Source organism: Labrus bergylta, chromosome 24, assembly GCF_963930695.1.
Source record: "Labrus bergylta chromosome 24, fLabBer1.1, whole genome shotgun sequence".
Taxonomy (NCBI): Eukaryota; Metazoa; Chordata; class Actinopteri; order Labriformes; family Labridae; genus Labrus; species Labrus bergylta.
Genome location: NC_089218.1, coordinates 8,738,570 through 8,765,966, shown reverse-complemented (window position 1 = coordinate 8,765,966; position 27,397 = coordinate 8,738,570). Strand labels below are relative to the sequence as shown.

The 27,397-nt window shown below is 41.7% G+C and overlaps 1 protein-coding gene across 9 annotated transcripts in view; it reads left to right on the top strand.

Moving 5' to 3' along the window:
• Positions 1-7,447: 7,447 nt before the first annotated feature.
• The window catches only part of tns1a (tensin 1a), an 84,234-nt gene continuing 64,284 nt past the window's right edge, over positions 7,448-27,397 (top strand). For 7 of the 9 annotated variants that reach the window (XM_065951768.1, XM_065951773.1, XM_065951771.1 and 4 more), the window contains exons 1-2: positions 7,448-8,303; positions 26,948-27,062. In XM_065951768.1, the coding sequence (XP_065807840.1) occupies positions 8,208-8,303; positions 26,948-27,062 (211 nt within the window). In that variant the 5' untranslated portion in view covers positions 7,448-8,207. Of the gene's footprint in view, positions 8,304-14,616; positions 14,823-26,947; positions 27,063-27,397 lie in introns of those variants that run through there. The other 2 variants (XM_020642217.3, XM_065951766.1) reach the window with 2 other exon arrangements.

Here is a 27,397-nt window from a genome sequence, read left to right as displayed (position 1 = left end):
AATTTGGTCTCTACTCTATGTTCTCTCCCTCTGGTTTCATGGTTATTATCCCCAGCTCTGCAATTTGCTCCTATCTTGATATCACATTGCTGAGTCTTGCTTTACGGATGAGCTGGACTGAAGTGGACTGTCGCTTTTCCTTAGAGTCTCAGCAGAATGTATTCAAATCCAAGGCTGTGATTGGTGATAAATGTGTATAATTAGACTGAGTAAAGGCCCGTAGTCTTCCTATCGATCTCTTGGCTCATTTAGGGAATTAAGGGGTCTGAAAATTCCTAAGCGTAGCAGACAGGAATGGGGGATTAAATGGAGAGGGTCCCATCTTTCGGGGGGTCAAACTTGCTTTCCTGCATGTTTAATTTTTTGTCCATATTCTTGTTATTGAGCTTTTATCAAAAACGGCCAGGACAGTCTTACTAGGTGATTAAATTCAATATTTTAAAGCTATGTGACTATACTAGAATGATACCCATAGGGAGAAACCTCACCATTATTTGTCCTGATTAAATATCTCTTTATCCTGTGCCATTGGCAATAAATCAATCAAAGCTAAAATGTGTCAGTCCGACATTGTTGTCCTATTTATTGTTGCTGCCACCTTTAAAGGGGGAGTGTATGATCACTGTGTTCACCTTGAGATGTCTCCCCTGGCGCTGGTGTGTGTTGTCGTCCACAAGGGGGTCTTTAACCTACATAGGTAGCTACATTAGCGGGGCTAAAAGCATGCCACAAACCCTACTGGAAAACAGCCAAGTCAGCAGCGGGACGTGAGCTATGAGCTGGATGTTCCAACATAAGGGAGGAGGGGATAGCTTCCCCTCAGGCTTTTTCCAAGATTGTTCCAAATGAAAATAGACACACAATACACTGTCCTGCTGCTGTGTTCCAGGCACACATCCCATGATGACCAGAAAGAGGACAACGATTCTGATTTTATAGGCTTTGAAGCGTTTCAATGACAAACCACATCGAAAATGACAATGATAGCTTTAGTGTGTTTGTGCGCTTTATGGCACATAAATGTTAATTTTATTACTCTGTGCATGCTTTGCTTGGAGGGAGCAAGGTTACCAAGGGCAGCTGTGCTCACCAATGATTGTTGTTGTAATTTCCTCTGTATGCAGCACGATTGGAAGTGGAAGTCATTTTAAAATATTACGAATAAGCTGGTCTATTTTGGAAGGAGCTATGCAAATACGTGTTTGTATTTGTGCCATTCATATATCAGTTTCACAAATTTCAATCAAGAATCAGCCTTTCCCACTTGCTCATGGCTCAATAAAGTGAAAGCTGCATAGTGCACATGATTTAAAGGATGGAGCAGAGAGGCAGGGGTCGATTCTAATTTCGCCTCGGACTGCAGCTGATTGCCATGATAACTGTGCTGTTGAGGTGCAATACGCTGTTGTCGTCTGGCTGATACCTGATTGCAGCGTATCAGGGCCATTTACATCACTGATTACCTTCTACCTGCTGTGGCTGAACCCAGATCAGCTGTCTTTGTCAAGAATGCAAGACAGTAAAACTGACAAAAGACCATGTGGAATGCTTGATAATGCTAGTAAACTGAGTCCATAAGGATCTGACAGTTCTATGTGTCAGGGGAACTAAAAAAATAACAAATCCTCAAATTTAATTTAAAGTAATTAGTTGAATTAAATTTGAAGAGAGGAGCAAAAGAAAGCATTTTTCCCCAGTATGTTAAAAAGTGAAAATATATAGACATGGAAGCTAATTCACCGATCAATGCTTTGCTGCTCTAAACTTTAGGTCATACATATGACTCTTAACCCCTGAACATTTTTCTAACTAGTGTAGTTTAATGATGGTTTTAGGTTTTAGCGGCAGATTTTGAATTTAGAAATATCCACATATAAAGATTTGAAAACCAGGGTGAACTGTTAAATTATAGCTCATTCTTTCATTTGTAAAAGTTCGCCACAGTTCGATGTTAACTTTCTAGTTCATCTGTGATCAGTTCTTGCAGTTGTACACATTTCGTTCTCATGGGTATTGGTCAATTCTTAACATTACAATTACACATTTTCTGTTTTAATAAATTATTCATCAATCCTAATGTATTTGTAGAGTGACAATTCATAATAATGTAATCTCAAGACACTTTACAAAAATTGCAGGTCTAGACCGTTCTCACTAATGACCTGAGAGATTATAGATTCACTTCTCTGTCAATAGCTTCATCATCACTCCTTCCCTTGACTCTTTGCTATTCCCTCAGGGTTTGAAGAAAGGTTGGAAGTCACTGTGGGTCTATGTGTGCTTGTATATGTGTCGTTGTATATTGGGGGGAGGGGAATAGACATTGCTCGATAACTAAGTTTCCCTTGGCAGCCGGTCCCGGAAGTGTCACCGCTCATAGACCTCTACTCTAAGCGCATCCAAGTGCTTCCCTGTCCCTGCAAATAATTTGCTCCTGCTAAAGATAAACCTGTCACCCGGAGGATATTCCAGACAGAGGGACTCCATACACCTCATAAGTGTAATACAAAAATGATTTTTATCAATGTGGTTTCCCTGATTACCACTTACTTAAAGGTAGTTGTTAATTACATCAAATTTAGCTTCAGACAGTTTGCTAAAATACGTAGTCATTTAGCGATTCCTCAGGTACGCTGATCCAGTGTCATTGAGAATTACTGATCAAAGCACCTTCACTTAATAGACTGAATCATTGATCACGGGACACGAGGGTCACGCCTGTCTCTGCAGTGCTTTCTCTAGGATTAGATGTGATGAAGAGGGGCATTCCTGAAACAACGAGGTGTCTGCATTATTATGAGTTATGATGTATTATGTATGACACCCTGCAACCCGGTGTTAGGACTTACCTTTTTGCCGTGCAAGGGCATGTTAGTGTGTGTGTTAAGTCATTTGTTTCAAAGCATATTAGAAGAAAACTGTTGAAAAAGTTATACGAATGTATGGATATGTTGATTGATTTATGTATTTATCAAATACATTCTTTCAATCAAATTTAAACCTTTTCTGAGCAGGTAATGAGTTGGAAATGGAAGTATAGTACTAGTTGTCACCTTACCCAAAAAGAGGGAGTAAATGGGGTAAACAGGGACATAAATAAAACAGAATTTCATTTTGAAGACGAAAGGAACTAAATAGGAACTAGTCATAACTAGTCAGGAAATAGGAACTAGTCATAACCTCATGCAAAATTACAAATTCTACCACAGTTACATATCTACAAATGTGGTTTACTATAGTCCCTCATTTGACTACCCCAACAAAAATATAGTTTATGGGGGTTATATTTATGAGGTAAATACTTGGTCTGATTCAACTTAGTTAGCTGATGGTGGTATAAGCTTCATGCTTAGAGTCAAAACACAATCAAGCCCAGTTTCCACCAAGCAGTGGTCTGGTTCAGTTTAGTTTGGTTCAGTACGGTTCGCATTTATTGGCATTTCCACTGTCAAAAGTTGGAAATTGTAACAAAATAACCGAGCTGCACGTCCTACTTTTTTGCTACCCTACTGTTGGAATGCCAAGCGTACTGATCCAACCCTAAAGGCTGGAGTTAGACACTGCAGTCATTTGATTGGTGCAAAAAAACGTCACTTCCCATGTGAAGAGCTGTAATAAAGGACAAACACAAAACACACTATGTTTAAATATCCTGTGGATTCAAGAGAGTAATATCACACCAATGTAAGCCCATAGCTCTGCCCATGGACAACCTCAGAATTGAAGACCTATACATTATGTCCTCCATAATTGCACATTGTTCACTGTGTCGCACTCTTCTTCAATGAATTTATTGGCGGGCTGCACTGTAACATGCTGCTATGATGCAACGCTATTATGTAGCTGATGCAGCTATCACCATTCTGCTTCACTCCACTTGCCAAGTAATGGTGTGGTTGGCTGTTTTCTGCACTAGCATCCAATTCACATTCAGAGGGCACACTCTACTATGCAGACAGCAGATTAGGGTCCCATCACACACCTCATCATTCACTTATATGCAGACTTGTCTCCTCCATTTCTCTAACATGACTTTATACTGTGTCGCCTACCTTTTCCTTTCTCTTGGCAAGTGTATGAGCAGTTTCCTTAAAATGACAAACCATTCTTTTGGATACAGTAGGAACAATATAACCCAATTTCCGTTTTTTCCCACCCAGCCATGCTAAGGTACTGAAAGTGCTTCAGTAGTGGTAGAGGAAAATGTATTGTGTATTACTACCAGAACATAAATTGCATTACACAAACCAATCCCACAAAAAAACAAACACTCAGTCTTGAAATTACACGTGAACAAACATGTTAACCTCACCACTCCTTGAATCAACAATTAGAGAAAGATGCTCTGTATGTATAAGACATTATGACGATCCTGATTGTGAAAATTACCATGAGTTAGATTCAATTAGATTTTGTTTGCATGTAATGAAAAATGTATAACCTTGCTCTTGGCAAGTGAAAATCCACACAATGAGAGTGTGTAGCTAAGTGTTCAGACTTGGAGTAAAGGTCATTATACGTTTTCCTTGAAACAAAATGACAACATAAAGGGACAGTGTTTAGTATATGAATATGAAGTAAGCATGTATTTGTGAAGAGGGGGAAATATCCAGCATGTACTACATATTGATATAGTGTTACCAGAAAGCCTTTGAGGCAACAGATGATAAATCAAAGCTTACATTGCAAAGTCCCTGTTTTTGTGCACTTGGTGAAAAATGATAGATTCCGATCCTACTGCAGTTGACAGGGGAAAGTCATTGAGGGAGAAGTTTTTTGGCAGGCCGCACTTTTTCATGGGGTTTCCAGTCAAACGGATAGGCAGTGTGACAGTCCAGTCAATAGAAGTCAGCAGTGATTATGCAAGTTGCTTATGTCTAATGAGAAAGGTCAGCGTATTGCCAAGTGACTGGGACAGAAGCCCAGTCTCACACTGAGATGTACAGTACATGCTGCCTGAAGAAAACGGTGCTTTACAAAAACATGTTCCTCATTTATCTGTGCTGCAGAAAGTAAAATGTCCTCTGAGTAAGGATGAAAATGGACACAACAGAATGAGTCTTTCCACCCTATACATATTTCATTTTACTGCAATCCTGTATAAAATTTGATGCTTAAATGCTTTCTCTCTTCAAGGGGTGCACCAAAAAATAGCAAATTTCCTAAAGTAAAACAGAACAATAGCTCCGTGGAAAAAAAAAGCAGGTCCACATCAATAATGTCGACATTGAGGGAAAAATGCAGTCTGTTTTGAATTTCTGGGCCCGTTTGCCTCTGTGACACATTTTTCTTATCCCTGCAGACAAGTACAGTAGCAATGCATAGATTTGTGTTGTTACATGGAGTGTCTATCTATAGCAGCCATACTGGCGACATAAAGGATATATGTCAGGTTTTTGTGTTGGTCCATCCGTTCCAGTAAGGGAAGAACCAACAGAATTTCCTCAGGAGCCTGTTTTGCTCTGAATAAAGAATGGCTCTCAATTATGTAGTTGGCTTGCAATACACCCAAATTCTTACTATTACTAGAAAACAAAAAGTTCGAAACGCCTACTTTGTGGATATAGAAATGCATACATAACAGAATAAAATAAGGGGTCCTCTTTTTTTTTTTTAAATAAGAGTTGATGTCTACTTCTGGTGCTCTTTGAAACTTTTCTAATGGTCCTTACTGTTCCCCAAATGTATTATTGGTTGCAGCTCGGGCAAGTGATTGGTAATCATTGAACAGTACTGCACAGTGTTAGCTACTTGTGCTTCTGGTAGTCTGTTTATTTCAAGACCAAGTCCTCTACTAAGGTCACATAACGGTACATGTGTGCTGCAAAATGATATCGTCAATCATGGATGAGTGAAATATTCAACATTTTTTGGGGAAGTCTGTCCTCTTGATCCTCCTGCCATTCTCCAACCTCTCCCTTGGTTTCTCTCATATTTTCCCCTTGTTTTTATTTTTATTTTAAGTGCATTGCTCTGTGCCTTAAAGCTTCTTTCTGTTTTTTTTTTGTTTTTTTTTTTTAGTAATCCTTGACCTGTATACATGCTTACCTGCATGCCAGTCACTTGAGAACAGATTTGCACACTTGCCATAACCTGCCCAAAAGCAATCTTACACTTCATAAATCCTTCATCCGCACCAGTCTAGCATTTTATTTTTGTTTTTTGGACCTTCTCTGCTGCTCAAAGTCAAACCTTGACAAAATATTTACAAACCATTGAATCAAGATTCTTTTCAGAGAGGAACATATTGGTAGATGGCGTACAGTGTACTCAGCAGATTTAAGTATAAGCATAAGTGTATATATATGATAATATGAGGAGAGCTTCTGATGGGAGCAATTCTCTGTCAATGTAAAGATTTGTATTTCTTTTATTGCAGTCGCATTTCCATCTGGCCACCAATTAGTGTTATGTTCCCCCAAACAGCCCCATGCACCCCCCCCCCCCCCCCCCACCCCCACCCCCACCCCTAAGGCTAAGCTAGCTTTGGTTGACAGAACAGCATCCTCTCTCTACACTTTATCTCCCTCGCTCATTGCTTTGATGTGTTGTGATTGCGTTGGTGTGGCAGTGGTGTGCTGGGTGGGAGGGGTTGGGGATTGGGGGTGAAAGGAGGTGGGGGGGGGGGGGGGGGGGGTGTAGCAGAGAAAAGCGTTCTGCAGTGAAAATGTGCTCCCACTGAAGCGTAGAGAGACTGCAGCACAGTGAACGAGCCTGTGCACCACCTGCAGTTGTGTGTGTGTGTGTGTGTGTGTGTTCGAGAGAGAGTGAGGGAAATAATCACCCAAGACACAATGATTCAACACCCAGCTCCTCTCCTCTTCTGTCATCCTCTATCCTTTCTTTCTCTCCTCCCTTCTTCGACCCAATTCTCCACACACTCTACAATCATCTCACCCTCTGCCTGCCTTGTATCTGCCTTGCACCGTGACGCCTGCTGCGTGTCTGTTTGTGTGTACATATTGCGCATGTTTCGGTGTGTATTCACCAGTACTCTGCCGAATAACCTCAAACACATTTTCCCCTCATGCCTTCCCTCCGCTTTCCTTTTTTGTCATTCTTGTCCTCTTGATGTCTCCCATCCGTCCATTTTGACTCCCATTCAGGCTTTCAGTTCATTCTGTTGCTTCTGCACCTCTCCCAGTGATCACTACTTGATGCGCACTTCTTTCGCTCACACGCACACCATCGTCTTCTCCTCAGCGTCGCTGGGCTCCAACTCTGAAATATAAACACTGGACAAATACACTCAATATGTAATTCTCAACAAAAAAAAACCCTTCTGTTTTCCATCTTTTCTCTCTCTCTCTCTCTCTCTCTCAACCGTTCTGTTCCCAGTCAGTTCTCCTTTTCTCCCCCCCCCCTCCTCACTCTTCTGCTCCCCTCCTCCCGCGCTGGCTGAGTAAGTGCTGCAGCATCAGTGCATGTGTGTATGTGTGAGAGAGCAGCAAAGAGTGTGAGAGAGACAGAGAGAGAGAGAGAGAGAGCGAGAGAGAGGAGTGTGTGTAAGCGGAGTGTATGAGCGTGAAGCACCGGGGATCCTGAGCTTGGAGGAGAGCCGTGTGACTGGAAGGGGGGTCTCTTCTGCTTGTGGATGTATGTGACAGGACAGCGATTTTTGCAGGGGAGCGTTACGTGTGCTTGAATGTGTGTGTGTGTGTGAGAGACAGTGAGAGTGGACATGGCAGTGTGCGTGTGTGTATAGGTAACAGTGTCGTCGATCAGCGACAGGCTCTTCGCATTATGCAGCCGACGATGCTCATCACACTTTGAAGACTGACTCATCGAGACGGGCTGTGACAGTGGAAGAGACGAAAGAGAGGGAAAGACAGATGGATGGAAAAACAGAAAGGCAGTTTTAGGCTCTTGATGCTTTAGGTCCCTCCAGACCATCCGAGGGTCTAGTCTAGTTTGTGGGACGCCAGTAGCTTCACAGTGGCCCCCCTTGTTCCCCCTCAAATTGGAATTGCAGACACATACCCAGACAGGTAGCCAAAATTGCCAGAAAAACCCTGAAAGGAAAATTGAATCCCCAGTTCTCTGACTTGAAGGAAGATTTTATTCATTTCTGTTCCACGGACTTGGGAAAGAGGATCTCCTGCTTCGCCGGGTCTTTTTTTTTTACGCTGGTGATCATTCCTTTTTAGGAGAGCAGGATCTTATCCCGGAGATAAGAGGCTGGCAGACAAAACGGGATAGACACAGGCATGGCTCGCCTCAACTGGTGCCTGGCTGCCGTCATCAGCTGGGGCAAGTTCCTCTTTGCCTGCTTCTTTCCTCTGCGGGGGGCCAAACGAGACAAGGTAAGACTTCACGTCAAGGGGTGGATGGGGGTTTGCTGGGAATGGTAGACCGAGAAGGAATTCAATGGACTTTGAGGACAGTTCCTGCACATGCCATCTTTCATTTCACAATCAAAATCACGCAGGATGCTTTTTCTCTGCAATAATTACCGAAACCTACATCTGGAATTCTCTTCCTACTTGTAAAATACATCAGGATTGGCCTTGTCCCAGATCGTACCACCCAACAATTCCAAGCATTTAGCCCGCTTTACCTTAACTACCAAATGACGTAGCTGTAAAAAAACAGCTTGGCAACTAGTCATGGACCACAGACCCTGGAAGACTGGTCGGTGTCCCTCTAAGTGCTGATTCAAGGTCAGTGTTACATCTCCAAGTGGTCTCCAGCAGCTGTTCTAGATAGACATGGAATTTTGTGTATGCCAAAAAGCTTGCACTTGCAGCAGCCACCTGAAACAAATGGTAGTTTCTTCTGATACGTAGGGTCACCTTGCTTTCAAAACTGCAGAATTCTAATGCACCATTACTGGGATTTTGCATAGTCCCAAGAAAGAGCCGTTGATTCTCCCCATTAATCTCTTGCCATACCTCACATGCTGTATTTGCTCGTTTTTTTTTAAAAAGGGTTTGTGGATCTTTCATCGCTGCGCCATATTTCTATTCTATGGCACATGTGTAGAAGCAAGAAAAGCCAAAACGAATGGTATCTGCTGAATGCATGATCTGCTTCTTTGTCTGTTTCCCTAAAGCCAATGTTATTAGCAAAACTGGAATGGCAATCTTTGCATGTTTGATCTACTCTGGCAGATAATCAATCATGTGTAACAACTCTAGTATGTCTTAATGGCACTATTTCCTCTCACACATACACTTACACACATGTAAGGACACCCCAAACAGTGCCTGAGGTGATCCTCTGCTGAATGGTGATGGGTGGGAACAGTTTTGGAGGTGATTTTTTTTTTCTTCTGTCCCCTGCCTTTTTTAAACGCCACCAGCATCTCTATAGAGCAAAGAGAGACCTTTTCCCATTGCAGTTGTCCTAAGGCAGAAACACTGACCATATCAGCTCAATGCACCCTCAGCAGTTTTTAAATATAATCGCTCCCCAATATTGGCTTAAAGTAGACACCTTTTGGGACTCTGTTTTACCCTCACATCCTAATTTTTCATCCTAATTGTTGGTTGATTTACATAATTAAACGCTTCAACCCCTTCATACTACTATCTATCAAAAGGTTTGAAACTTGAGTGTTGCAGTGATGTAACTCTCCCTTGATTAGGACCCCTTTTGCGTTGTGTATAACAACGGTTTGGGCAGCATTGGTGTTATAAAGTCCGGTGATGATGGGGGGGGGGGGGGGGGGGGGTTTGCTGGTGGTGACGCCGTAGCATGCAGTGCTGCAGCCGCCCATCTTTTCAAGCCCCCAACACCCTCCCACCAGCACCAGAAGCAACCCCCCCACCTCATTGCCGCAGCTCCTTATCTCTACACCCGCTCTCAATTCCACCACACTCCCCTTGTCGCACTCGCTTGTATGTGCGTGTGTGTAAATGTGTGTGGAGCTTGTTACAGCCTTTGCAGACACACACACACACACTCATTATAAATCTCCTCGACCCTGTACAATGAAGCCCCAACCCATTATGTTCATTCAGTCACAGCACAGCTTTTGCTTACCTTGTCCTGTCAGCAGTGGCCTTTTTTTTTTTTTTTCATTCTACAAAGAGGGCTTCCTTTTTTTTTCCTCCAAATTTTCACACTCTTTGTTACTCTAGTACACAAAAACCAATCTATACATCAGCGTGGTAATTGGTTTTGCACCATTTTTGGAAAAATTTCTCGCCATGACGGCAACTCTTGTAGACACACTGTAATGGGACAGATGCTGGCCCCAAGGGATGTAACCTTAAGATATGGATATTGTACCCTCAGCTATGGTCTTCATTTTCATACTTCTTTAGTTACATTCCAAAAACCCCCATGGATCAACTGTAGTTGCTCACTACAAGTTTTGAGTCATAAAAGTCTTCGTCAGACTATTTGGAATCTTACTTGTTTTAGGTCATTTTGAAATCAAATCTAAAAGTTGCTGACTTCCGTGTTTGAACCTGCTCTGCTCTTTCTTGTTTGAGGATAATAGCTCAAATTTATGGAATAATACACACTTAAATGTGGTATTTTCTTAAAGTTTCTGATATTCTTTTTTGTTTTAAGACTCAAAAAGGATGGTTATCACCAATAACGAACTACCAGAAAATGCTTTAAAAATTGAACTTTCCCTCAATATAGTAAAAGCACATTTCGTCCTCAAAAAGTCAATAACTCGTCTTGTTATATAGTTATGGGTTTCTCGATTGTACCATCAACTTTTGCTTTTATTTCTATCACAGATGAATCAGACGTAAGGTATTGCTGTTGGCAAATTATTGCAACAGCAATTGACTGATCATGTTTGTGGATGGTTTTTATACATTAAGCTGGACGTAATCGACAAGAGAGCGCTTCACTGGCCTCATGTATTTCATAGGATAAAAATATACATGTTTTTTTTTTTGTTGCCTTAGAACAGGTTTTTAGGGCACTTCTTGCAGTGCACATGACATCCATTCAGTCTGTTGCTGCTCTGTGGCTCCAGCTGCAGCACTTGAGCTGGTCACGTGGCTGACTGGGAGGTGAAAGTGGAGAGGTAAGGCTCCGTGTCTTCCCTCCGAGGACTGCTGTGAGGTGTTCAGTTTCCATGGCAACGCGGCTCACACGGTCCCCACATGATGGAGCCAGGTTACAATGGGAGATGGGGTGCAGAATACCGTTGGCATGTGCGTGTTTGAATGTGAATGTGCTGCAGTTTTGTCAGAACGACGTAGAAAAAAAAAGATAGAAAGGTAGGGGAATGATGTGTTAAGGTTTTTTTTTCCATGTGTGTTACTATGGAGACACTACAATGGAGGGGTTATCCTCCTTCTCTCTCCCTTATTCCCTCTCATCCTTACATCCTCTTCCCATATCCAATGTTTTTTTTTTTCCTTTTGCTTGTGTCCTGTCTTCTTTTCATCTCCTTTCCTTTTTTTGTCTTTTATTTGATTGCCTTTCATCCTAGCATTTATTTTTTCACTTGTGCCTCTTGTCTTTTCATCTCCTCCCCTCTTGCTCTTCTGTTTCATTTACTGAGCTTGACTTGATCTGTACATGTATGTGTCCCCTTCTCCTCTCTCCTTCTTCCTTGTCCCTTATTCCTACCTTTCCTTTTCCTTCTGTGTCATTCATGTCTTGCATTGTCTCCTTTCTGTGTGCCTCACTTTGTTTCTTTTTCCTCTTCTCTCCATTGTGTTCTTTTTTTAATTTATTTTTCATTTCATTTTCTCTTTCCAAACAGCACACATTCTCTATCCTCCCTGTCTTTTCTTTTATGTATGTTTCTTCCCCTTTATTTCCCTTTGTCTATCCTTAAGTCCATCTCATTTTCTTGTCTTTTGGTATCTCCTTGCCCTGCGCCTCCTCTTCTCATAGAAGGTTTTCTTTTCTCTTATGTCTCCATTTTTTTTATTTCATTTAATTTCATCTGTCTCCTCTCCTCTCCTCTCCTCTCCTCTCATTGTGGCTTCTATTCTTTAATCTCCTCTCTCCTCCTCTTGCGGTCTTCCTTCTCTTTTATCCCATGCTTGTATATCCTTTTATTTACTGTAATCTCATCTTGTCTCCCATTCTTTTTTATTTCTGTACTCCCATCTTTTTTCCACCCACTGTTCCTGTCCTTCAAGTCCATCGACTCTTCTTGTCTTCTTTTCCTCCTTTCCTCACCTTGTATTTTCTCTTCCCTTGTCTCCTTCCCCCCCTCGTGTGCCCTTTAACCCCCTCTCTTCTCTTGTCTCCTCTCTATTTCCCTTTCTTACCCTCAATTATTCTTTTTCTTATAATCTCCTTATCTCACCTCTTCTCTTCGTCCCTCTGCTTAACTCTATTTTACTTAAATTCTTTCTTCACGTTCTTTGTCTTTCCCTCGACCTTTTAGGTCTCCCTTTCTTTCCCTTGTTTTCCTCACCTCTCCTGTTGTCTCCCCTCCTCTGTACTTTGTATTTACTTGCCTCCCTATTCATTTAACTAATGTCCCCCGGGCAGTAAATTCACGTCAGGCAGTACTGCAGACAAGAGAGGAGAAGAGGGTGATGGGAAACCTGTCCAGTGAATGGCTCCTTGTTCTCTCTCTTTTTAGATTGCCTCTCCAGCATCTGAGGAAAAACATCATTCATTGCACGTTGTATTCATCACATGCTCTGAACTTCAATCAAGTCAAGTTCATTTAAACTGCACATTTCAGCAAACTTGACTTGACTTGCTCCAAACTTACCTTTCACACCGGGGTGCCGTGCCCAGAGAATGGCAGTGCTCTTGCCCTGAATGGCTCACAGTTTTCTGGGCCGGCATTCAACATGATGGATGCTTTGTTATTCTAGCATTAAAGCTTTAATGTGATGGATTCTCCAGCGACTGACGAAGGAAGCTGCAGAGTAAATGTGGAATTTTTTTTTTCTCTTCTCGTCTCGCAGAATTTCTAGCACAACCAAAATATTTGAACATCTTGTTTTGGGTGTGTTTGAATTCTTTCAGTTTTTTTTTTTTTTTGCTCAAATACCACTCTCACTGTGCATTTGTTAGTCTATAAACATGTATATATCACAGTCCCTTCGACCTTTAGATTTCTACTTCAGGCTGCAGATGACATTTTATTGAGGTTTTTACCATCCAACAATGGCTTAAATTCCTTTCTCTGTGAGCCCATTTCAGTGGGAATAAATGTGTGTGTGTTCTTGTGCCTTCCTGCCTGCCTGCATCCCTGCTTGTGTGTGTTCTCACTGAGCTCCGGCATGTTGCATTGGGAATAAGGGAATACGAACCTGACCTCACTGTGCAAAAATGTTGTACTAAGAAAATACACCACTCCCAATAGCGGTCCCCAAAATCGATGCTTTTTTGCAGGTGGCAAACCATAGTTTAAATGGGTAGTTTGGCTGCGCCCAAACAGAACAAAACAGCGTTAAAATCATGCACAATCTTTATATGTGTAATTCTGAAAAGCAATGTTTAGTGTTAAACATCTGCAGAGATTGGTTGGAGGCCACTAGAGGCTGCTAGCAACCCAGTTTAGACCAGTTGGCTGCAGAGAAAAAGTGGCTCTCATGTCTATAAAGCAAAGGCACCCAATTCATTGAAACAAGCAGCAGTGGAGTGAACACCCATATGGCATTTCCCCCAAAATATGTCCACACTGTGCTCTTTGCTGAAACATTGTTAATAGAGTACAGAGAGAAGACGCACACACAAAGCCACACAGATTATGTGTCAGGTTAGCCTATGGATTGAGGTAACTGTTACACTGGAAAGTGATAGAGTGCAGTAGGGATCAATAGAGGGTGTTTTCTCAAAATGAATTGGCTCTTAGCCCTTTATGGATCTGACTGTGGAGTGATGTAATGTGCCCGCACCGCTGATATAATGTTGATTCAGTGCTGTTCTTTATATGGATGTACACATGGATGCAGCGATCCCTCACACATGTTTTTGCATACATGCATGTCAATGGACCGGTACAAGAAAACACAGGACATGGGGAGATCCCAAACGCACATAAAGTGAATATATGAATATATAGGGAGATTTGAAAAAAGTGCTGGGTTGAGACCTTACATCAGGAACTAATACCATAAAAGTTCATCTTAATGAAAGTTGTTGCTATTCTAACTGTATGTCATGGTGATGAGCTCAGCCTTTTTTGCATATCATGCCACTGACTTCTGCACTGTTTTGTCCGGCCACTCGTCTGCGTCACAGCTGCTGGCAGATATTTTTGAAGGAGCAGATTTGGAAACAGGAAAAGGGGTTGCCAATGAAAAATTGAAGTGACATTAGCACAGACATGAGCGAGCATGCTTGCAGAGGAGAGTTAGAGTAAAAAAAAAAGGAGAGGTGAGGTATGCAATGCAAGGAAGGCATGGGGGTGGAGGGTGGTCAATGAATAGAGCGTGTATATGTGGAAAACAGGGGGGGAAAGAGAAAGGAGGGGCAAACAGGAATCATCTGAGGAAAGGGGAGTTTTGGGATAGAATAAGGGCCAGGACTCACCTCCCTCCCCTTTTTATTCCATGGAATAAAGTTACCACACTTCAAGAGTGAGGGCAGAAGTGAGTGGGCAAACAAGAATAAGAGAGAGAGAGAGAGAAGGACCAAGACTGGGAGGGAGGGAGCTAGATGCAAGAGACTGACTGAGGCCATCAGAAAAAGAGAGCGAGAGCAGCAGTCACTTCCCCACCCTCTGTGCACCTCGCACGTCTGGCATGGATCTGCATCGCCAAAGCCTGGGTAGAACCTCTGGGAATATCTTGGAGTACCGTGGATTTCTTTCTTGATTCTGGAGAGCCCTTTAGTGGCACCTTTCTTTTTTCAAGATGCCCTCCGTGTCTCTGCCCTCAGCTCTGGCAGGGAGGGCCAGGACCTGGGTTTGCCTGTCCTGCATGTTCTGGGTAAGAATAAAACTACAAATGGGGGATGCAGATTTTGGCAAAAGGGTCAACATCATCATGCAGAGGCATCTAGATATCCAGAATATGGTGGCAAATTTCATTTTTTTTTAAATCAGGAGATGAATAAGATGTAGTTGGAGGTGCACCTAACCAATATGTGTCATTTATGTCCCACCAAATGGCTTTTTTGTGCTCTCAAATGTTTTCCATGACCTTGCATGGTGTTGTCAAGTGGGCGGTTATGCTTATGTGTGAAGTGTAAAGAGGTGAACAGTTCATAGTCAAAGGTTCCTTTTGAAATAAGAACACAGAAGCAGCACTGTTGCCTTAGAGTCTTGCATGTTTTTTTTTAAAGATAACATTCATCTAAAGTTGGGGAAATATTTTTGAAGGAGGCTTGGTTCAGAACATACAATGCTTTCACAGCCGCGATGCCGATCGTACCAAACATAGAGACAGTACAGTAACATCCTCCATCCTTTGGTCGTGAAAGGTCAAGTTCAGATGATTCCTTCTGGCAGTTCTACAATAGTCTATGTCCTGATTCGGGCAGTTCTAATCTACTTGACTTCTCCGCGGCGACTTGCATGGCCGTGTTCTTGCGTCGAGTCCACGTGGCCTCAGCACTAGGGCTATTTCTGGTTTCTCCTGTATAATTTAATCTGCTGCTGCTCACTTCTCCTCCTATCTGGGACTGAGTGAGTGTGTCAGGAACCTAAAGGGGGGGGGGCTTTAAACCCAGCATCTTGGTTTTAAAAGTGAAAGAAAAAGTCAAGATACAAAAAACCATTGGCATGCATGAGAGTACGCTGAGGATATACCTGGATGAGAAAGGACATAAAAGGATGTACTGTCTTGCAGAAGAGCATACATTCATGGTTATAACTCAACATGCATTCTTTGTTTGAGAAAACCTTCTTTCTGTACACACCATATTCAAAATCTGTCTTTTTAATGGCTCCACAGTCACATAAACAGACATTCGAGTGAACATGATGTGAACATATTGCATCCTCCCACATTACCTGCCTTTAAATGCCCCCTGCTACAGTGTTACACCATTTTTATTGGAGAAGTAGGTGAATTTATTGCTTTTTTTTGGTTGTATAATGTATACAGTGTGTAATGATTGCACCCAAGTGTTAAATGAGGCATCTGCCCTACTTTTCTGTAGCTTGCAGTGGAGGAGAGAGCCATTTAGATGCGAGGGGAAAGAGGCAGGGATGGAGGAAAAGCACCCACGCGTTTCATATGCAAAGCAAGACATTGAGTAGTCCAGATGCAAGGCTTTGAATCTAACGTTATCGCCCTTTAAAATCGATGACAAAAAGTCAAGTGGAGGGAAAGCAGATGAGCATTGTGAGGTGTGACATCAGCAAGAGAGGGACGGAAAAGGAGTAGAGGCTGAGTGACGTGCATGAGGCGGGTTCGAAGAAAGCTCCTCAAATACATGCTATTAATAATTAAACACCACATACACACGGGGAGAGAATATTAGATTTGACATGAAGACAGAAACAGCCACAAATGCAGGCTTGTTTCAACAGCACTGTCCGGTTACTTATTTCAGCCTGACTTTTCAGTTACGACTTCACGATATGCTAAAGCGCTCTGCTAGAAATAAAAAAACACTAATATCAAAACACTATGACATCACTATTTAGGATATTTGTGAAAAAAAATCCTGTAAGATTATTCTGAAGCACAGTCAATGGCCCCTCTACATTAATTAGTTCTATCTTTTTACTGGAGAGTAGCAACTTGAGCACAGTACAAGTACATATGTAGTAACATAATCATTTCAAATCGTGCATGCATTTTATTGTAGTGCCTTTTCTAAACTCATGGTAGGTAGATTCAAAGACTTAACTTTTAGACCACCTGAAGTTTGATTTAATGATAAGACGTTACATGACAATAACAATAGAAATTACATTGACATAGTCAGCTTCTTGAAAACTCCTATCCTGTGCTTAAGTCCAGTCCAAGGCAGCTGTAACACTGCAAGTCAAGATGTATGGTAGATCCATCATGTCTTGAGTTGTCTAACAGAACCTCTTATTGACTGAACAGAATCCCCTGAGAGCTCTGAAAATCAATCAGGCTTTGATTGGACCGTTACTGCCCGCCACGCCTCCTCCTCGTGTGTCACCTCTGTATGACTGTGTGTATGTACATTTGTTGCCTGGTGTGTATCAGGAATGTCATTTTCCCCTTTCTAATAAGAGTGTTTCTGCTAGCCCTGCCTGGTTATTAGCTTGCGTTGAGTGAGGAGATTCACGGGGAATGAATCTGTCTCAGAGTCTGGATGTGTGGGCCTGGCGGCTGAGTCAGAATCATCTTCGTCAGTTTTAGTTTGAAGGACATGGACTAATTCTTTAGGAATAACTGCATTTAGTACTGTTCATTTGAGCAGTTTGATTTCAAAGTGTTAAAAGGATATGTAAGTTTTCTTGAATTAAACATCAATTGTTTAATTTGTCAGACAAAAAGCCTTTTTTTCCGTTTCATTGGGAAAAATTTTGATCACAGAATAAAACATATATTTTATAAACGGAGTGATAATCCTCTTGTATGAGTCGAAATCCTCATTAATTACTTTTTTATAACGCTGGACACTATGAGGGTCAAGTGCTCTCATGTGGCTTCATCAGCGTCTGTTGTGTTGGGGTTGTGACCCTTTGCTGTAAGCGCTGTCCGAATCGTATTGCTTCATTTTGTATCCTTTTCCAGAATAATGTTGGTTTATTTTAAAAACAGATGTTTTTCAAGCAAGAAGTACAGTATGGTACAATTTTTTGGTTTTGATGATGTTGTCCACCTAATGCGCTGCTCAGCTGCCATATCGGCAACCAGTGACCCCTCCAGCCCCCACCTGAGATTCCTCCATGCTCTCGTTTTTTCGAACCGCTGCATTTGTGCGTACATGGCGGGTGGCATTGGATATCTTTGAGAGTCAGGGTTGTCCTCAGAGAGAGTGTAGCTGTCACTCTGGCTAAACAATGTTCTGTGTATCTGTGACCAGGTGATTTATATGCGATGTGACCAGAAGCCTCCCTGCAGGCCTCCCATGCCACCAGCAGCAAGCAGAGGCCCATCCACCAAGCTTCAGCTTTCTTCCCCTGGGCACTGCATGCACTAACTGCCCCTGCATCTCATTCCTGCGCCTAGATCCATGCCCATAAAGTTCAATGGAGAAAATTAGCATTTATCTTCATTTCATTGGAAATGTGGATATATAAACAGTTGAAATACTTCAATATTATATCCTATTCTGCAGAAAATCTATCTTTTTTTTGGATCAGATATTTACACTGGAAAAGCAATTTATAGGCCTATTTTTAAATATGCCGAGTTCTGACTCAAAAAATACCCAGAACAGGTCTACGTCCATGGGCAAGGAGTTTCTCAGGTTAGGAGCATCAAAAAGAAAAGCCCATATTTCACGATATGAGTATAAGTAGTTTTGGCAAGATGCTGCAAGTTGTCAGAATCAGATGATGCACAGGTCACACACCTGCACAGATAAAGCTGTGGCACTGTTAACACCAGGGAGCCAAGATATGCTTACATTCTACCTTTCAAAGCAACTTCACTTTTGTTGTCTTGCTCTATGTGAGATTTTTCCCCTGACATGGACTCATGGAGAGGAGCGCTAATTAGCAAACATGGCATTCTGAGTTCATTAGCAGCTGGCTAATGATCATAAGCGGCCTAGACTTCATGATCGCAGCTCATTGATCTTTGTGTCTCTGTCTGCACCTGGTATTGATCATATCACACACTTACGCAAACAGCGTTACAGCTGCACCCTCATTTGCACACACAAATGTATGGAGGTATATGTGATGCATGCATATAACATCACATGCACACATTCGCATGGAGGAAGTCAAAGATAGACACAGTTTCTCGGCTTCAAGGAGCGATCTACTACAATCTGGCAACCGGCCCACAGTGTCAGTCCACTGGGATCGGCTGTATATAAAGCCATAAATATATCATGCTGAACTCCTATCTATGGTCTTGTACACTTCACACTCCCATGATGCGTAGACATAGACAGGGGAAGAAAAAATGTGGTATCAGTGCTTTAAAATGGTAAAAAATGATGACTTCTCTATGACAGGACACCTCTTTTGGTGTTTACAGTTCTCTATGTTTGCAATCCCAAACGAATCTCCTTGCGACTAGATGTGTTTCTTAACTGATAAGCGTCACGCTAGCTTCAAGCTGGAGCTACATCACACATCTTAGATATTTTCAACCAAAATATGACCAGTAAATTGGTAAGTTGTGGCTTTTTTGAAATCTTGAGAATTACAAGTTGTGTCTCTAATGGAACAACAACATCTATGAAAATTTGCGTAGAAGGTGGCAAAAATATATTTATAAAATTATGTATATTTTTCATCACTTTCAGCGCTGACAATTATATCTGTATGTGGTGCACATGCATGTTTTATGATTGGTTATTGTGCAAGGAATATTTGCTCAGTCAGTGTCCCTGTGTTCATGTTCTGGTTTCATCCACAAGAATCCCAGGTGACCAAATGGGCTTAGTTTGTTTTCACCTGTTTTATTCTACACTTTGACGAATTAAAGACTTCAAAATTGGCCTTTAAATTGCACATCAACAGCCTGCTCGACATGATTTTCTATGATTATGGGTAATTCCACGCTGCCAATCACTGATGTTCCCATAATCCCAGCAAAGGATGCCCCTCAGGGGTTATAAACAGAATAATGACTATCCTGATTAGAGGTTTTTCTTCCCCCTCTGTTCTTTTCCCATATACTGTAAAGATGTTATTATAATTGTATGGGAATGGTACGGCACCTCTGTCAACCTGGGTGTATGAATAAACCTTGTTATTTGGAAGAATTAGTTTCAACTAAATTGTCTTAGAGATTGATGTTAGCCTCCCTGCTAATTTGAGTCTTTTAATATGCCGCCAGTGCATTGAGATCACAGATTTGGAGAGAGCTCAAGAATGGTGACTGCCAATGAGAGCAGGCTTTACTCAAGGTGATGCAGTCTTACAAATATGTATGTATCATCATATCAAGGGTCAAATGAAAACATACTATTTGACTGCATTATGGGAAATGTAGGATCCACCATTTTTCTCATTACAATTGACTGAAATATCTCGACTTCTAAGTTGTAATACTAAATCAATATGCTTTTTTTTGCCCATGTTGCACTGGCATCTATTTTGGTTTTAATATTATTTTAAATTTTCATGTTTTTTCAAAATTGTTCTCTAAACCGGGACGCTACTTCACTAACACACTTACAAATATCCTGTATTGCATTTCCCTTTTATTTTTTTGGGGGGGGGGTTTCTCATTCTCGTTCTCCCTCCCTCTCTGTCACACAAAGGCGCCCATTGTTCCCGGCAGAATTTCGATTTGGTGGAAATTGAAAGCAGGTGTGGCTCTGCATTTTCATCTTGGGGGGGGGGGACTACAGGACTTCTCTCTCTTTCCTGCTAGTCTGTTAGTTTCTGTGTGGCCTGTTCCTCATGCTTGACTTCATTGAGTCATGTCATCCGGCGTTCGGTTGGTTTTGGTGCTCTTTGTCTTCTTACTTGTCTGGACACCTCATTCACTCCCTCTATTCAGCCTCCCTTCCATCAGCTAGGTAGACACTCTTTCCGGTAAACATTGACCCCTTTTTCATGTGGTATTTCCGCTCTTTCCGTCACATGTTGACTTTCTGTTAAAGATTCTACACTAAAATGCCTAAATTAGAGTCAGAACTTGTACTTTTCCCTTGAGACAAGTTTAATACATCACCTTGAATAATGGAATTAAAAGCCTACAGGATTTTTCTCAAGCGACATCAATATGCAAAATGACACCATACATCTTTATCCAGCATGCCCCTCTTTGTGTTTTTAAACCATTCGTCCCATTCATGCAGAAAGACTTGCCTCTTACTGAGCTATAAATGGAACCACATGTGGCGTTTCACATCAGAGGAGGCTTGTTCACCATGCACATGTGAATGAAGCTGGAAGTGGGGAAGTTTGTGTTGATGTATGTATGAGTGTGGTTATGACTGTTTTGGCCTTTGTTCCAGATGTGACATCTCAAAATGCACCTGGCATAAACAGGAAGACCAGACTACAAACATTTACCCTTTTATTGAAGCTTCCCTCTAAACATATTGGGTATTGTGAATATTTGGCTTTTTATGGACTTCTTGAGCTTATGGTTTGAGACATTTTGGAGGGAAATGTAATGAGCATGAAACATGCTTAGTTGTTGTAGTCAGTGTTGATTCTTAGCAGAACAAAACTTGTGTTGGTGGTCTCCATCTTGTCAAACATACAGAGGTTGAATGCAAGAACACAATTGGTGAAGGAAAGGGCAAAAGAAGAACATTTTGGACACATTTCTGGGCCCAAGTCAATGAGCTGTTGACACGCTGTTGTATTTCTTAAGCTCTTTTATTGATCAGATTGTTTTTGAGACATTGCCATAACCTCACCTGATAGAGCAAACATGTTGGCAAGGGGCAGCATCGTTTCAATATAAGGTGTTATAGAGCAGCATTAAGACTTTTTCAAGAGTGTGCGTTTTGTTTTTCTACTTTCGTTCTTTGTTTGTTGCCGTTGTTTGCTGTGTAGGTAGGGAAGTGACTCTTGGGGCAACTCGTGTAATGTGAGCCATGAAGCCACTTTAAGTTATTCAATTTGGAAGTTTTAAAGCTAGTTCCCTGCTAACTCACTAGCCACTAAAGCTACATTACAGTATTGATCCCTCATGTATGATAGTTGAAACCCTGGATATTAAACAATTGTGTTTCCCTCCTAACTTGCTCATAGACTACACATTTATCCATATGTGTCTTTTGTGTACACGCATGCCTGAATACATGCATGTTTTGTGATTGGTTACATGTGCCAGGACTAATTTGTCTTCATGCGTCGTCCCTCTGCAGAAGCAAAGAGCAGTGCCTTTGAAAAGAGTCGTCCTCCCCCACTCCCTCCCATGCTTTCACTTTACCCATGCTCCCACATCTTGGCTCTAAGTGGGGTCGCGGTCGAGGTAGCGTAGTGATGCTTTTCATTAGCTAAGTGCAACTGGGGGAGAGGAGCACAGAGCCTTGATTTACTGGGCGTGCTGTCTATAAGCACGGACACACACACATACATACATACACACTCACAGAAACACCTCCTCTCCTCTACCTCCATCCTTGGCTCTTAGACTGCTCGCTCTATCCCTTCATCTCCCTTTTTTCTGTCCATTTCCCTACCCTCTCTTTTTCAGTCTTTGCCTTTCTGTCTTGCTACATAACTCGCCATTCCATTTTCTCTCTCTGGCCTCTCCTGGGACTTTCCTGTTAACACGACACAGAGCACAGGGCTGGTGATTTTTCAGTTTTCAGTTGGGTTGTCTTATGGATGGCTGCTGTTTTTTAGAGTTGGCTTTTATTAAAGTTCATCCCAAGTGTCCGCGACTGGGCGTTTGCTTATTTTGACAGCTATATGGCTATATGGATATCCACATGACAGTGTTTGATTTTCATCCAAATCATCTTTTACTTTGGTAGACGCCTGCGTCGAAAAAAAGCTGAATTACTTTGGTGTTTATCCAAATATGGGGTCTTGCTGCACATACTGTGTCAATAAAGATTGCAGCGCTTTATTTTTCTTATATTTTGTTTTATTTATTCAAAAACTATCCCAAATCCGCAGCTTATTTCTGAAAAAGAAGGGTGCCCTGTTATAGAAAATGAAACTTAATTTGAATAAACGTCAGCAGGAAAGATGTTGAAAACCAGATATTCGAAATCGGTCATGGATGGTTAAGAAACTGATGTCTTTCATTAGTGAATTGGCTTGCTGATTTCATGCCTGTTAGTGAACTTTACCAATTTAACTTGTGGAAAAAAAAGTCTTAAAATGGGACCCAAATGTGCGTGATCCCATAAAACATTGTAGGGTCATTTCCATTGTGGAAGGCACTTCATAAGTGTGATCCCTGGTTTCTCTTTGTTGAATACTTGCCATTTAAGCTGCCAGGGCCCCCTTACCCCCCTTATTTAAAAAGGCTCAATCCCAGATGCTATATGGCATCCGTCCAAGAAACATATGCACTCCTGTTGTGGCGGGAATCACTGTGGGCCAGTGTGCATGTTTGTTCACATGTGTATGTGCAAACTTGTGGTTGTATGTTTTTCCCTCCTTTTTATCCTACCCCCATCCATCATAGTTTGAAAGGACACGTTGACCCCAGTTGCCGTGGCACCCTGGTTACCATGTCTCCTGCCCATGACACAGCTGGTTGTGTCCGATTGGCTTAGCCGCCGGCTTTCTGCCAGGTCATCTTTAACATCAGGGCTGTAGAGTGGCACCAAGGTGCTTCAACAGCTATTTATAACCCCAGCTAGGTCCAGCCTGCAATAAAATGTCCATCTTTGCCAGTTATTTAGTCTCATTTCTGGTCTGAAAATATGTTCCTTTCACCCAGAATGATGAGTTTACCTGTGTTTATCTTTTATAGCATTTACAACGAAATAACTCGAGACATCTTTGATTATTTTGAAAGGAGTCTGACCGCCAAGGTGAGAAAAAAGACAACTAGAACGTTTGTTCTCAGAAACCTATCAAGATTAGCAATAGTTTACATGTTCTCCAAATGCATGGATTCCCTCAGGGTACCCCGGCTTCCTCCCACAGTCAAAAGACATGCTCATTAGTTTAACTGGTGACTCTAAATTGCCTTTAGATGTGGATGTGAGTGTGACTACTTATTTGTCTTTATATGTAAGCCCTGCGATTGACCGGTGACCAGTCCTGGGTGTACCCCGCCACTCACCCAATAACACCTTGGATCGGCTCCAGCTTCCCATGACTCTGAACAGGATAAGCAGTAGAGATAACGGGTGGATGGATGAATAAAGAATCCTTCTAAGTAACTTTTCATGGTCGTATCATGAGCCACTATATCCACCAAGTTATGAAAGAATAGTAAGATTGATGGCAGAGCGGTTGCTAGTTAAGTGATTCTAACGGAATTATCTGCATTTGGTTGCATATTGTTTGTGAGGAGCTACCTGTTATAACACCCTGTGCTGGGCACTGTGCAGCCAAGGTCAGCCATTGGAGATTCCTCTCAGGAGCTTAAAGGGAGTGTGTCACGGTGTGACAAAAGCCATTAAGATTTAGGGAGATAGTGGGGGGGGGGGGGGGGGGGGGACGCTGAGAAATACATTTTTGTAAGAGCTTTGAGACAAATTGACTGCGGCACAGGGAGCTTCAGAGAGTTACCAGAAAAATGAGCTCAAAGGCAACGCAGCACAAGGATTACACAACTGTCTTTCATCAGTGAGCCTCATCACACCTGGAGTCCTTTGTACTTGAAGTGTTGCATGCTGTAACAGTAGTCATTAAAATTAGTTTCGGTAGTAGAGGGACTTGTTGTAGTAATTGTTGTCTTGTGCACAAAGTGAAGTTAGTCATAAGAAACCAGTGTCTGTGTATACGTACAGGGGTAAATGTGCAACACATTGTAGAGAACTATGGATCTAACAAACAAAACTGATTGGTGCATCCAATGTTCTATCAGGGGATGGTATCAAAACCATTGACTGCTGTTAAGAAGTGGACGTAGCTAATTTTAGAGGCCTTGGGGGTGGCATTTTGTTGGAGCCATAAGAGGCATTATGTGGATGAGAGGAGTATATGTTTACTTCGGTATTCACCTATTGGGACCACAAGAAGAAGACTAGCAAATGAGACCCTAAACCCAATGGGGAAATGTTTACCACCTGCTTCCACACAATTGAACTCCTTTTTGCAACTAATGACGTTACCCCCCCCCATTGCTCTTTAAACATAATGTAGCTCAAGTAACTTTCTCTTTGGCCTAATGTCCTTAATTCTAAAATAATTCTTAAATAGAGTCAAGAGAGCCATGTTATGCAACGTGAGCTAAGAGTATGAAATGGCTGCGATATACATGATTTGTTGTTGCTTTGGGCAGTTTTCAAAAGACTGATACCTTACTTTGAGCTACAGATATTAATGGAATATGTTAAATTGTGAAACATTTGAAGGCTTGGCTGGCATTTATTTTCTCGTTTGGTATAGTAATTGGTGCAAAGTATTTGGGGGTAACGTAACTGTTGCACTGCAGAATATTGATATTGACAAAAGTGGAAGAACACTAGTTTCTTGGCAGTGAGGTATGATTTACCAAATGTGAGCTTGTAGAATTCGATCTTAATGAGCTGCACATTTGCAAGTACCTTCCCATTTTTGGCATAAATATTTCCAAAGGACAAATAATGCCAAATCAAACTGATTCATGGGATTGGTTAAATCAGTGTCAATTATTCCTGCTGGGACTGTTGAGGTTCATTCACCCATTCAAGGTGAAGCCTGACACAAGGTGTCCGTTAAAATACTCTTTCAATAATGAGCGTTAAGATTTATTGTCCTGTGGAGCCCAACCCTAGACCTGCACAGCTGCACAAATACACAGAGGAAATGACATCATCATTATGGCGAAACAAGGTAGTTGTTCACACAGAAAGGGTGGTGGGAAAAGAGGGATCAGAAGAGGAGTGTGAGGAGTTTTTACAGAGAGCAACAAAAACAAAACGGTCAGAAGACAATACAAAGAGTTATATTCCTTAAGTTATTTGACCTTTGAATTGGGAAAATAGTAGAAAGCCAACCCGCACAGCTCCATTTAGCCTCCAATCAGACCTTGAACTGTTTCATAAACGACGGAAACGATTACCAAAATAACCGCGACACTTTGAAGCATCTGATTTAAAGTTGAGCTGCTTCAGAGTTACAGCATCTTCAAAGAGAATCCCAGTGACCCAGTTAAATAATTCTTGGATGCAGTTTGTGTGCTCTAGGTTAAACTAATCAAATCAACAGTAATGTGTGTGAGTATTGTGCAGCTGGTTTGGAGGAAAGATCCGGTTTGAGCATAGCGTTGCTTTCAAAGCGTTGAAAATGTCAGCACATGTCAAGAATTCATGAGACAAGTCTTGGAATTCACTCTTTGGGGGATCCTCCTCGTTGTTATATTATTTCCAATGAGCAGCACGAACACATCAACTGCAAATCCAACCGAGTCATCATTATCTTAATTTTCTTTGCCTTTAAAATAGGGAGACATGCACCGTTCCTTCATCACTGTTCTTATAAGAGTTTGGTGCAGTTTTGTAGAGCTGTTGTGTCCTCAGGCTGCTCTGGGAAATGTTCTAACACCCTGAGAACGCACACATATACACATGCATACAGTATATTATGAACACACACACACACACACACACACACACACGTACACACTCTGATACACACACATAAGCGTGCATCATTCCTAGAGTTTCTGAGGTTGTTAACTGCTGTGAGGCTTTCTCTCTCTCCCTCTCTCTCTCTCTCTCTCACTCTCTCTCTCTTTCATCATTAATTAGTCATTTAATTAGAGAACTTCAAAGTGAAAGCATCCCCTGCTGGTGGGCGGGACCTGTCAGAGTGTGTGTGCATAAAGATGCATGCAAACACTATGTCGCACAATAATGTCTGTTGGGAAATTGTGTTAATGCGACAACTTTTGGGCCCGAAAAAACTTTTTAGATGTGGAAAAACTTAATGATAGGACAATGTTTCACTTCCATTCTGTTGCCATACTTAGATATTTATCTTGGAAATAATGCTCAAGATGGATTTAGCATGGTTGCCGGACATGTTAGCCAATTGTTTTAGACTGGACCATACAGTTTCATCAAGAAATGTAATGTTCAGTACCAGAGAACAGCAAAACTATGTCCATTACACTCTCACAAAAACTTGTTTTGTCCAACAAACTGTCAAAAAGAGCTGTTCATTTTCCCCATGTGTAGACGTAAATCATCCAAGCCAAAGCTCAAAGAAAGACAAAAGAAAAACACTTCATATAAAAGAAACAAGTGAACCCGTCAACTGAAAATAAATGCCCTCAAAGGCCATCAAAGACTTCAAACCTCCTTCACAGACGGATGTATCATTGCTGAATATCAAATGTGTTTCTATTGGCCACAGACCTGCTGGCCTCCATCCAAACTGATCTTTCTCTCCCTTCCCCTCTCTCTCTCTTTCCCACCTCAGCCCGACGAGCTGGAGGGCGTCCACACACACACCTTCAAGCTGAAGCCATTCAAGAAGGCCAAGAGCTGTGATATATGCAAGCAGGCCATCACCAAGGAGGGCCTCATCTGCAAAGGTTTGAAGACTTCAACTATGCACTTTGTTATACTTCAAAAAAAAATCCCCAAAACACAGATTGCCATTTGTATCGTTTCCCTTTTTCTTTAATGGCACTTGTCAACAAATTGTGTTAATGCTTTCAAAAGGTGTGATTTCACTCTGTGCCGCTTATTTTCTGTTACTCTTCCCTCCGTTTTTTTATGCTGAGCTAGGCTAAAAAAAAATCTCCTGCACAGACATGGAATCGATCGCAAAAATCTGGTGTTGATCAAACACTTGAGAGCACTGCCAGTTTAAAGTCTGGCTGCAGACACAAAAAGTCTGACAGTATCATTATTTAGCCCAGAATAC